General features: G+C 39.1%; 1 protein-coding gene across 4 annotated transcripts; it reads right to left on the reverse strand.

The window, feature by feature from the left end:
* Positions 1-89: 89 nt before the first annotated feature.
* On the reverse strand, positions 90-11,086 carry LOC135646234 (probable histidine kinase 4). 4 transcript variants are annotated; one of them, XR_010499015.1, is made up of 13 exons: positions 9,766-11,086; positions 9,085-9,318; positions 8,841-9,010; positions 7,728-7,946; positions 7,462-7,648; positions 7,330-7,381; positions 6,991-7,220; positions 6,681-6,779; positions 5,745-6,454; positions 4,696-5,178; positions 718-1,098; positions 525-624; positions 90-330 (listed from the first exon to the last, which is right to left on the reverse strand). XR_010499015.1 is itself a non-coding variant. In XM_065165571.1 (11 exons), the coding sequence occupies exons 1-11, from the start codon at positions 10,033-10,035 to the stop codon at positions 834-836; spliced, it is 2,919 nt and encodes a 972-aa protein (XP_065021643.1). In that variant the 5' UTR covers positions 10,036-11,086; the 3' UTR covers positions 332-833. The 4 variants fall into 4 exon arrangements, 1 of the variants encoding a protein (XP_065021643.1); XR_010499013.1 differs by having other exon boundaries at positions 525-1,098; XR_010499014.1 differs by lacking the exon at positions 90-330 and having other exon boundaries at positions 332-624.
* Between the last annotated feature and the right edge of the window lie 916 nt (positions 11,087-12,002).

Below are 12,002 nucleotides of genomic sequence, written 5' to 3' on the forward strand. Positions count from 1 at the left end.
GAAGTAATCATAGGATAACATGTATATCATGGAACATATAGAAAGATCATATTAAAATTCTTAAAAGATTTTACAAAGAGAGCAAAATAAAGTCTACAGTAGATATCATGGACAAAATAAAATTTACAGTGATGCATGCCCGAATGGAACCTATATATTGTCTTCAGGTGCCATCAAGTGGATTCCAGTATTCAATTGGTCCCACTGACATGCTATCAGTGCTTCAAGTAAACTCATTTGATGAGCATTGTTTTCAGACACCTTACAATTGTAATGCAGATATTGTCACAAAGGATAAGTTGATAATATCCCAACAGATAGATCCAAATACTGCAACAAAAAATCCAACATATCAAATTTGGAACTGCTCAAATATCACAAAATTTTCTGGTGAAGCCAGAGAGCAACATATGCCCTATATTTTTCTTTTAAAGAATAATAATTTAAGGAGTACCATAAAAACACACTTCCGAACAGCATGAAAAACGAAAACAAAAACAAAAACGAAAACAAGGCAGCCCCACCAATTCAATAACATTATGCCATTTGATCTCGGCCACGAACTGTTTTCCACTAATTCCACCAATTCCATCATCATCAATAATATGCTTCAAGTACAAGCACCTTCCAAAGAAAAGAGAGTGGGGATTATGTCAGATACTGCTGGAAGAGCGATGATGTAACATAGCATCCCAAGGAACATGTTGCTGAACCCACCTTACTCATTTGTACACACTATCCTTCCTACTAATGGCTCTATGGACTATCACCACTAACACCATCTTGTTGTGTGTAGAATGCACCATGTTATAACTCTCTGTAGAAAATCTTTGTCATGAATCTGAGCTGGGTTTTGATACCAAGAACTTGGCAACTGCCTGAAAAAGCTGCTGCTCCTCAAAGGGCTTGGAGACATAACCATCCATTCCACATTTCAAGCACTCCTCATATGTAGCCTGGATTACATCAGCAGTCATGGCCAGAATCGGCAGGTGCCACTCAACTATCATAGAATCCTCTCCTCTGCTGGCTCCTCCGATACTGATTTGTTCATTTTCCTTGCTCTCCATCAAACGTATCTGTCTAGTTGCTTCAAACCTGAAGAATAAACCTTCCCTCATGAATTTATTACACTATCAGTAAAGGAAACAAGAGAAAAAGACAAGTTGCTGATATTCCTATAATTTGATAGTTTGTTTAATTTCCTATTCATCTGTAGAGAATTGCTGAAACAATGAGGTGACTCTAATATGACAACTTTGCAAGTAATGGAGTATCCTAGCTCTCTTATTGTAAGATAGAAACACCTCATTGTCTGGTGCCATTCATAAATCTTCCTGTAAGATTGTCTCTAATTCATCTTATGTGACTTGCCTTTGTGTTGCCAACTCAATTTATAGATCTTTAGATATGGGTAAAAAGTCTTCAATGGTCTTCACTCATATTATACACATTTATTACTATTTTTATTTTATCTTAATATATGAGAAACCCTTCTTGGGTGGCTCTTCTCCTTTTATATGTACATATATATTCAGACAAGTATATACATGCATGTACATCTATATAGAAACATGTACATGAATATATGTTGCTACTTTTTAATTGAATACCAGTATCTCCTATAATGCATATATAAGTTCATATAGTTTGTTTTGCTTCAAAGTAATTTATGTTAACAGGGTCATCAAAGAGTTAGAAAATGAATAAATTGGTAAATGTATATTCTTTACTTGACCTTAAGTTCTATTAACTGAGTGGCACAAGCAATGTGAGTGTACACAATCTTACAGAAAGATTTGTGACTTTATTTGAGGTGAATAAATCTCAGATATGTATAATATCTTTGCAAGTAATAGGGTATTCTAGATCTCTTATTCATGTTTGCAATTGAAAATTCTGTCAAACAGATTAGTGGTTTTAATTTGATTTCTTGTGTCTTATTTTGAGAAAATATGTAACAAGATGGATAATGGAGGAAAGAAACTTTATGACTAGAAAGCATAAAGGTCCAAATTAAGCATATTATTATTGCCTGGTTTAGGTATTAGACACATAGGTCAGTGCAAAAGTTACTAGTACGTAAATGTCAACATGCACAGAATTCTTCTTGTCAATACATATGTTAAAAATGCAAATGACATTATATAGTTAAAGGTGGAAAATCGAGATAAAAGTGCCGACCATACAAATAAGTTGGCCAGTTCATTGAAACTTAAAGGGCCATAAAAACTTAGTAAAATCTATAACCAGAAATTATATAATACCTAAGTGAATTAGATTCATAAAATCAAAAACTAACTTTATGCCCAAGAATCACCCAAACTAATCGATCCCAACTCTTTAAATTAAAGAGTCATCTACATAATATTCCCATGACATACAAATTGAAGACGGAGGAAAGTAACGAGGGATTAACAAGATCATGATTACAGCTAAGCATACAGATCAAGATCATTATTTGCATCGATTGATCTGAACTCAATGGATCCCAACTCTTTAAAGTAGAGGCTTCTCAGTATCATGCCCATGACAAATACAAATTGAAAATAGAGGAAATTAGTGAGGGATTAACAAGATCTTGATATTGCTATGCATATGTTCAATTATTTGCATCCATTGATCTCAACTCAAGTCAAACTAGTAGCGTTTTAGTCACTTTCATATGGCTATAGTATAACCACAGCCCATAGCATCTCATGCCAATCCCATCACACTGTGGGGGTTGACAGACCTGACAACCTGAAAACTCAACCCAAATTAAACATGACATATGAGGTATGAATCCCCATTTTGGTTGCAAGTTCCAAGAGACTCACTGTGGATCCATAGTGATGAAGGACTCGCCATGAATTCAAGCAAGGATGCACAGGCACTTACATAAAATTATCATAATCATGTTCACCATCTTTCTGACCCCTACATGAATATGACACTTGCCTGACACATATCAGACACAATCAGTGTGATATAATTTTAATGAATTTGTGTCTAAATAGAATTCTTATCCTTATTAGAATAGGATTCCAGTTGAGGCTATACTAATACGAGTCTGATCATATGAGGCTAGGAATGGGGCATATTGTGGTTGAAAAATCATGATATCATCTTCTTCCTCAGATAATTTCTCTTCAATCTCTCTCCCTGCTGCATCCAGCACTAAACCACGGGTGTTGAGGTGTTATAGTGTGCTTGTCCTCTCACATGGATTTCCAATGTGCATGGGAACATTCCAATCTCTGAAAGAAGGAACCTATCACCTCTATAGATTTGGCTTGGGAGTCATTGGATCTTGATCGAGATGATCGTGTGTTTTCTCCTAGCCAATGTCCAACATCGAAAGCCAAGTAGGCAGCAACATCCAACACTTCTAAGCCTTTGGCCTTCTCCTTTTCCTAAAGCCTTTGTCTCCATTGGTCCTATTATCTCCTGTCATCCATTGTTGCCACCAACATCAATGCCAACACCTCTATCAACCCACTGACTAATGCTTTCGACAGGATTGCGAAGCTTGTAGGCACCATGAGTCACTGTAGAAATGGCAATAGCACCAGTTGCATATTCCATAGAGTCAAGGTGGTCCGGACACCGGTAAAGATGATGTCACAAGTTTATTGTTGTTTAAGCTCCATGAGCTAACACAGATTGTTCAAGCATCAGTGAGACAAGCCCCAATGTTTATAACTTTATATACAAGCTCCTTTAAAATGATCCTTAACTCATTTCCTATTCAATGAATCATGCATGAAGCTTGTTCATTTAAACTCTGTTTGTTTACACCCCTAACCCCAACCACTCTGGTCATGTATGTCCAGGCAAGATTTTAAAAGCAAACGTGGTACACAAGTGGTTTGGTCATTGCATAGTACAAGCGTATATGTAGACACATATTCAACTATATTTAAAAACATAAAAATAAGATAAACCAAAAAAAAATCAAGGGTCAACTATTTAGATACATTTCAAGCAATATAATTGAATATTGTTATTGATAGCAAAGCATATCTTAGATCAAGCATATAATGGCAAGTTGATTTGCAATATATGAAATTACAATAAAGTACACTTGTAATTTCTATGGAGGGAATTGAAGATATGATATGCAAATTATATTAGATAAGTAGAAAAAACACAAATGATGTATATCTTATGCAAAACCATTGGAGTAAATATCACTTTGCTAATAAACTATTCATGGAAAATCCTATTAACAAATAACAAGCCCTTGAATATAAAGTATTTCAAGCAAATAACTATACTAGCTACAATTTCAAAATCAAACCATGATAATTAACTAAAAGAATTGTTTGAAAAGAAAATAAAAAATCCATAGAAGAGTTCTCCAAATTTTTGGAGAAAATAACTCATTGTTTTCAGATTAAAAAAACATATCAAGCAACAAAACCTCCTTTTTCTGATTTTTCTATATATTTTTCCCCGAATAAAAAAAAACTTGTTCATGCATCACAAACACAAGAAAGGAAATAGGGAGAAATAAATTTTTGTTTCCTATTCCTTTCATGCAAAAGACAAACCTGAACTACCTTTTACCTAGGAAACAAACAGGCCCAAATGAAATTGTATATGAAAACTATTATTAAACATTAAAAACCTTAAAAAGACAAGCATAAAAAGTATTTGCATAGTTAATTAAGAAATGGAAATTGTAACTAAAAAATAATTATTCATGCGTACCCATCCATTTCAGGCATCTGAACATCCATGAAACAGGCATCAAACTTATGTGGCAGTTGAAGGAGTGACAGGGCATCTTTCCCACTTTCAGCACATTCCACTCTCGCCCCATATTTCTTAAGAGCACTTGCAGCAACCCTAAGATTTACTTTGTTGTCGTCAATCACTAATATGTTCTTACCCGCTAACAGGTTGCGAAGATTAGTTGGACCATTGGATAACTCTTTCTTCTGTTGTTTTTCCATTCCAAGCACCTGCTGAAGGCATGCTGCCACAGTGCTTGCCCTTAGAGGCTTGTTGATTACAGTATCAACTAAGGAACCAGTACTCATTTTATCATATTCACAAGTCACCAAAAGTATGATCTTTGGCAGTTCTAGTACACAATCATTCTGCTTAAGTAACAGCAACTGATTATGCAAGTAAACATCCATACCAGTGTACCATGAGTCCTTTTCAATTAATATAATGTATGGTTGTCTCCTGGAAGCAGTAAAAACAAACACAAAAATGTTAGTCAACGGAGATTGCAGTATATGAAAACAAAAAACGGGAAAAATTTTGATAAGCTCATTTGAGAATGGCTTCCACAATAGAGACACTAAGGTTTTACTTTCAAGTCATATATTCATAATTATGGGCAACAGTCAGCAGATGAACCACAAAGGCAGTTTTGGAGGATTGTCAGATTAAAAGAAAAATGGGCTTTGCTCAAGCATGTGTAGGCAAAGACCGAAATTTTTGAACCAAAAATTTTCAAACATTAAAAGCAAGGGTTATCATGTTGATAAGCATATGTCAGCACAACAAAATGTAGAAGCCAGAATGACATGGTACCAGCACACATCATTTTGGCCCATTCCTTGAGTTCCCAACATATAACTAGGACATTTTGGAATGTGTCAGCTGGCACAGGGGCATGCTGATTGGTATGATGGGAAACATGTTATGCTAAAAATGGAAATTCTTGAATGGAAAAAACAATTTTAATATCATCTTTAAGCCTTAAGAAACAAATTATGGTCAACAGCATATGTTCTGAGACTTACCCAGTTCTAAAATTAGAATTTTGTCGGGTCAAAGAATTAAGCATCATCTTGACAGTATTTGCAACCTCAACAGCTATGCCCAACCTCTTTAAATGATACCTTGTTACAGCATTTCTTACTGGCTTTCCATCAACTATAAATGCTTTCATTCCCCTAAATCCAGTAGGTAAAGCCTCAGAAAGAGTTCTCTTTGTGTCTGCAATTGCATCCTTGTTGCATCGTTTAAAAACAGCAGTAAATGTAAATGTACTTCCAACATTTGGTCGGCTAATGAAGTTAATTTGTCCACCCATCAATTCAACCAGACATTTAGTAATGCTCAGGCCAATACCAGTTCCTCCATAGTTCCTGGAAGTTGAGCTGTCAGCCTGCATGAAAGGTGTGAAGACACGATCCTGGGCACATAATGGGATCCCAATCCCTGTATCCTCAACACGTACTATCAAGGTGACAATATCAGGTTCTTTATCAGATGTTGAGGCCTCTGGCAAAATCATTTCATCTGAAAGCAGCAGCTTGAAATTTTCCCAATTGTTTCTGGTGTCTGCAGCTTCGAAACCACTTAAAGTATCGAAAGTGCAATCAGACATGATTTGTACCTTTTCTGATTGTGATAGCCCATTTAAGCCAGAATAAACTTTTTCATCTGCTCCAAGGTCTGAGTTATCAGCCAAATGAACTTGGACAAATATGTGGCCCCTTTCAGTAAACTGGCAGGACATAAATGAATAATCATATTAATAAATTTTGATAAAACAAATTTCTCGGATAAACTACTCAAAGAGCTAAAAATTAGTTTAAAAATTGCTGACATCAAATTTCTATTTAGACAGTTAAGTTCCAAATAAATATCCTGTGAAGTTTTAAAGGTAGTATATGACAAGTGACAAATAGAAAGTTGCAAATGAAATCATCAGTTGGCATGAATGGACTTACTTTAACTGAATTGCCCACTAGATTTGTTATTATCTGTCGAAATCTCCCTGGATCACCAGTGACAACTTCTGGAACTTTGTCCGATACAAATACAGCAAGCTACAATCAGCCAACATGGAATAACACAGAATAAGATCAGCATGCATGTAAATCCACGTCAGGAACTATGCTATCATACTAAGTCAATACAATCTCAAAAAGCCATCAGGAAATAGATAACTAGAAGAATGATTTGAAGCAATAGCTTCCATGGTGACTAAAATAAAGAATATATATCAAGCATTGAACATTAAAGGGTGCTAGACTTTACTTCAATGCCCTTTTCTCTTGATTTTGAAGAGAACAATGAAATAACATCATCAAGGATTGATCTCAAATCAAATGGAACTGCCTCAATCTCTAATTTGCCAGCTTCGATTTTTGCCCGGTCAAGAACTTCATTAATCAGTGATATCAATGCTTTTCCACAAACTTGAGCAGTTTGGGCATAATCTTTTTGAGTTAAATTCAGATCTGTATCCAAAAGCATGTCCAGCATTCCTAGCATAAAGGAACAGCAATGATTGGATTACCAGCTAGCAGATTACACACTCCAAACTCACAAACAAAAGAATGTCAGTACTCAGTACAAAGTAAGAGATCAAGATACCTAAGACACCATTCATGGGTGTTCTAATCTCATGTGAGACAGTAGCAAGAAACTGTCATTGGAGAAAAAGAGAAAATTTAGATCCACGAAAATGGAATAGGGATTTGAGCTTGATAAAAAAGAATGTCATGCCTGAGATTTTGCAACATCTGCAGCCTCTGCTTGAACTTTTAGCTCTTCCATCTTCCGACAATCTTCCTTAACATTGTCATAATGATTTTTTGCGGCAAATACTATGTAACCTCCAAGCATAATGATCACAAAAATACCAAACGGTGTTGTAATGGCTGACAATGGAAGGGGAGGTTTTTCCCTATACCTGCTCAAAGATTTAATTATTTTGGCCATGCATAAGCGTGAGAGAGGTTTGTGCACATGAACTAATTAATAAATCTAACCTGCAGTGCATCTGGTGCTTCCTGAATGGATCTCCAAAGTCAAGCATGCTGACATGTGAAAGTGGCATATAACCCTCTGGAATTTGAGGGCCATACATTATCAATGGTTCAGAAGCATTGGTGATATCATAAACATTTATAGTAATATCCTGATTTCCAGCTAGTTGCCTCAACAAATTTTCCACGAGTGACTCGACATCAAAAGCACCACCAAGATATCTGCCAAATGAAATTATGTCAAGCATGAAAGCAAGGAAAAGATTTTTCTGCCTAAAGATACAGTCAATTAATAAACCATTGCATCATTTTTTTCCAAAGTATATTTTAAATCTCACAGAAAATAAACTTAAAGGAGAATCAGAATAATCTTTCTGCTTTAGAATGATTATCTTGGAGCTAGCTAAATGAAAAGGTATACAAATAAATGCATACAAACTTATCCCTGCATACAGAGATGTTTCAATGACTTGGTCTCTTGACAACAGGTCACGATGGAGCCATCTTAATGTGAAGCAACAACCATTCAGACTGTGTGCACATAGAAACATTTTGTGAGAAGATTAAACTTGTAAAGTATAACTGGTGACAGGCTACCCACTTTTCTAATTGTAGAAAATAAGCTTTTTCTTCTCTTATGTTGTACATACATGATCATTAGTGAAGCAATAATGAACTTGCAAAGAATGTACCTAGTACATTTTAACTTACTGACTAAGGAAGAGATGAGCATCTTCATATTAAACAATCTTCACAATTGATGTTTAACTATGATGATCACATATGCTTATTGTTCTAAACTTCTAATGACTATCATGATAAGATGCACTTAAACAAACACAGACTCACCAGAATCTTTGTTTAAGACTGGTAGAAGTCTAAAGAAACAAGGTAGGTGACAAGCAACTGACAAGTTTTTTGAGTTCCAAAGTAGCACATACTTCAAGAACTGTCAGATCTCCAGTTCCAAATTGCAAATGTGGATCTACTTATAAGTCACCTAATCAGACTTGGAACTAACTACTAACAAGTACCATCTAGTCAAGATGACTAAAATAAATGTAAGGACATGCAGAAAATAATTGTAATCAGGCTATGCACGAGTGGTTATCTCACCCTGCAGTTGCTTCCACACGTTGTTCTACTGTTGCATCCTCAGGAAGGCCAGAGCGATATACTGGAAATGTCAAAACTACACCAAGATGGTTAGACTCAAGCAGCCTAAAAGGTTTCGTAAGAACAGCTTTCCCAGTAGCCCTAGCCCGTAAAATATTCTCTCTATCCTCCTGCAATAAAACATAAGTAACCTGAAGTGAAGGCAGCAATGACATTACTTAAATATATCAGTCAGATGTTAAACCTCGCCGGACATCATATCAATTGCCTCAATGTAAGAGACAGTCTCCTGAGAGTAAATCACAGGAGCATATTCATCTTGCATGGGTGATGGCTCCCTTTTCATGGTCATGATCGTCCATCCCTGCCTAGTCTCAAATATCTCGCGTTGGGAATGAATGATTCTCTCTGCATATGCAACCCCATTCAACAATGGCCGTTCGAATGCTGTTTTGGCAGTGTAGTATGCAAATGTCTCCTGCAATCAAACTTAAAATCAAGAAACAGCACTAATGCTCAAGAAGTTAAGAACAAAGATTCAAGAAGGAACATTGTTCCATGCAAACACAAAGAATTACCATCAGACATTGGTTAAGCATCACAAGGGAACGAAGGGACAAATATTACAGCAAAAACATAGGAAGAAAAAGACCAAAACAATTTGACAGAGTAAGAAAAGGTGGAATTTAACATTGTTCCTGAATCAACAAATATGACTTGAACAACATATTGATAGTGGAAATATGAGAGAAACATATGTATAATTATCTTTTGTATACCTAAGGGAACAAATAATTGAGAGAAGCCAAAGAATCAACCAAGTGGAGAAACACAACCACAAAGCCCAACCAGTTCAGAGCAACACGAGAGCAATAATAAAACCCATCGCTTGGCAAATCTAGAGATGAAGATAAGGGCAGTCCACCTGATCAAGAGCTGGGGGCTGCTTCTGGTAGTAAAACGTGGAGATGAGGATGGCGAGGGCGTGGACGTGGTTGACGCTTACTGCGAATTGGTCCTGGATCATCCTCGCACGCTCCTCGCACATGCTCACCAGAGCCTCCTCCGCCTTGGCCATATTCTCCCTCCGAAAGTAGCAGTGGGAACCCAACCACACGCTCACTGCAATCGTCACGCCCGCCACCACCGCCGCCCTCCGTTTCCACCACCACCTCCTCTTCCCTCCGACCGCCATCTCCGTCCGTTGCCTGTATCTTTTCCCACCCCAAAGCCCCACCAACTTCTGCAAAACTCCCACCTTTTCGATCTCCTTTCTCCCGCACCACACCCTGCAGCAAAAGTAGGCGCCTAACCTCTACTTAGCTCTAAGCAAACGGCATCAATTCTTGTGTTGATTTGCGCGAAAGAGGATGAAGGCGTGGTTAAGGCCTTCTCAAAAGAAGCAAAGGCTCACTTATCCCAAAGACAATGAACGAGAGAGAGAGAGAGAGCGCGAGAGACCCTACTCTTCTCTGTTCCCTCCAATTAAATATAGAAAGCAGCGAAGGCAACTCCAGTTTCTGTTTGGCACTAGCGACAACAACAGAGCACGTTCCTCTTATATCCTCTGTTCTCCAAATATTAAAGGAAGAAAAAGAACAGCTTTAAACATAGAAAGAAGGAATCGTATGGGAGAAGGGCATTAGGAAATACATCTCCTTTTCGTCCCCGGAGTAGGATTGGGAGACAAGATTAGGAAATACTCGAAACATTGCCCTTTCCCGACACAGTTGAATCGCAGATTTATCGCAAGATACGCTGTCAATTAACAATTCGCCTTACTCCCTTACAACATTCCGCTTCCCCAACTCCGTCCGGAACACCCACTTCCCTTTCATGCACTGCTTCTGTATCCTTTCTTTCTTCCTGTCTCCTTCATCCCTCTCCCCCCTCTATCAGCGAACTTTGGAGGGTTGTTGCTGCCTACCTGATCAAGATGGATTCCACAATGCCGTCGATTTCTACCCCCGGGACCAGAATTTCGACGCTACTGGCACCATCTGCTTCCAAAATGGCGTCTTTTGCCATCACCCGCCATGGCTGGACTCCTCCCGAGCTTCCCTCCGATCCTCCTCCACCAGTAGCGATCAAAAATCGAGGTTCAAACCCGAGCTCTCGTCTCGCGGCTTTCGAAAGGGACTGTTCGACGGCGCCGAAGCCGAGAGAAGCTGGGGAGCTTGGATCAGTCCGGCGGCTAAATGCCAGCTCCGGATGAATTGCTCGATCTCAAAGGATTAGGGCTTAAATACTGTTGTGGGTTCCTTTACTGCGCTCGCAAAGGGGAGCCCATCAAAGAAAAAGTAGCAAACGGAATCGCTTATCCCATATCTCTCCGACAGCGACCTCCGACCGTGGCGGGCTGCGGGGGGACCACCAACCGGGCGGAGCTCGAAATGACCGCAGTGCCCTCGACCTCGACGCCGCCATCGGGAACGACGTGGAGGGCGGTCTCGTCATTTCGAGGGATAAAGAAGACTCGGGTAGGGTGGGGGACGAGGGTGCTCGTTGAGGCGCCTTCGCCTTCTGGGAATTTGGCAGACGCCGGAGATGGCGAGCGCGTTGACCACCAGTCGAAAGTTGTGAGAGGACGGGAATGGCCTCGGTGGTTTGACGGAAGGACGCTCGTGTCCTCCGTCCCCCATCCCGGCGTCGTCTGACACGAGACGGCTCGAGGGCCGAGGTCACGGGAGGCCGCCCGGTGCGCGCGGTGACGAAGACGGCGCTTGCTTTTGTCGTTGCGCCATGTGAGGCTTCGCGGGGGGATCCTCTCCAAGTGCAGGTTTTAACGAAGGAAGCTCGACTGGCTTCTTAGATATCGGGCCCACCTTCTTTTCGTGAGTCGGGACTCATCGAGCCGTCAGATCGTATAACGTTCCCGCACTGTCATTGGACAGGATCGCCCCGCCGGACGCGAAAGACTGTGTTTAGCTTCCCACTTCGAGTGGAACCGGTAATCGCAGGCAGTAAAAAAGCCATTGCTGCGTCAATCAAGTGGCAGGTAGCCGTGCGAGTATCGTTGGAGGGGGGAAACGCCAACCTTTGTCTTCTTTCTTTTTATTGTTCTTCTTCTTCTTCTTCTTCTTCTTCTCCATTTCTTACCAATAACAAGTTTGAATATATAGTTGATCTGTGTGCTTCTTTCTAATATATTTCATGTATTTC

Source organism: Musa acuminata, chromosome BXJ3-8, assembly GCF_036884655.1.
Source record: "Musa acuminata AAA Group cultivar baxijiao chromosome BXJ3-8, Cavendish_Baxijiao_AAA, whole genome shotgun sequence".
NCBI lineage: Eukaryota > Viridiplantae > Streptophyta > Magnoliopsida > Zingiberales > Musaceae > Musa > Musa acuminata.

Bases quoted from the DNA above. Each gene is read 5' to 3' on its own strand.
- LOC135646234 (XM_065165571.1), bottom strand. From the start codon at position 10,035: ATGGCGGTCGGAGGGAAGAGGAGGTGGTGGTGGAAACGGAGGGCGGCG. The intron at 7,947-8,840 runs GTGAGATAACCA...TTCATTTGGCAG, and splicing joins CGTGTGGAAGCAACTGCAGG to ATATCTTGGTGGTGCTTTTG. The intron at 6,780-6,990 runs GTAAAGTCTAGC...GGCTGATTGTAG, and splicing joins CAAGAGAAAAGGGCATTGAA to CTTGCTGTATTTGTATCGGA.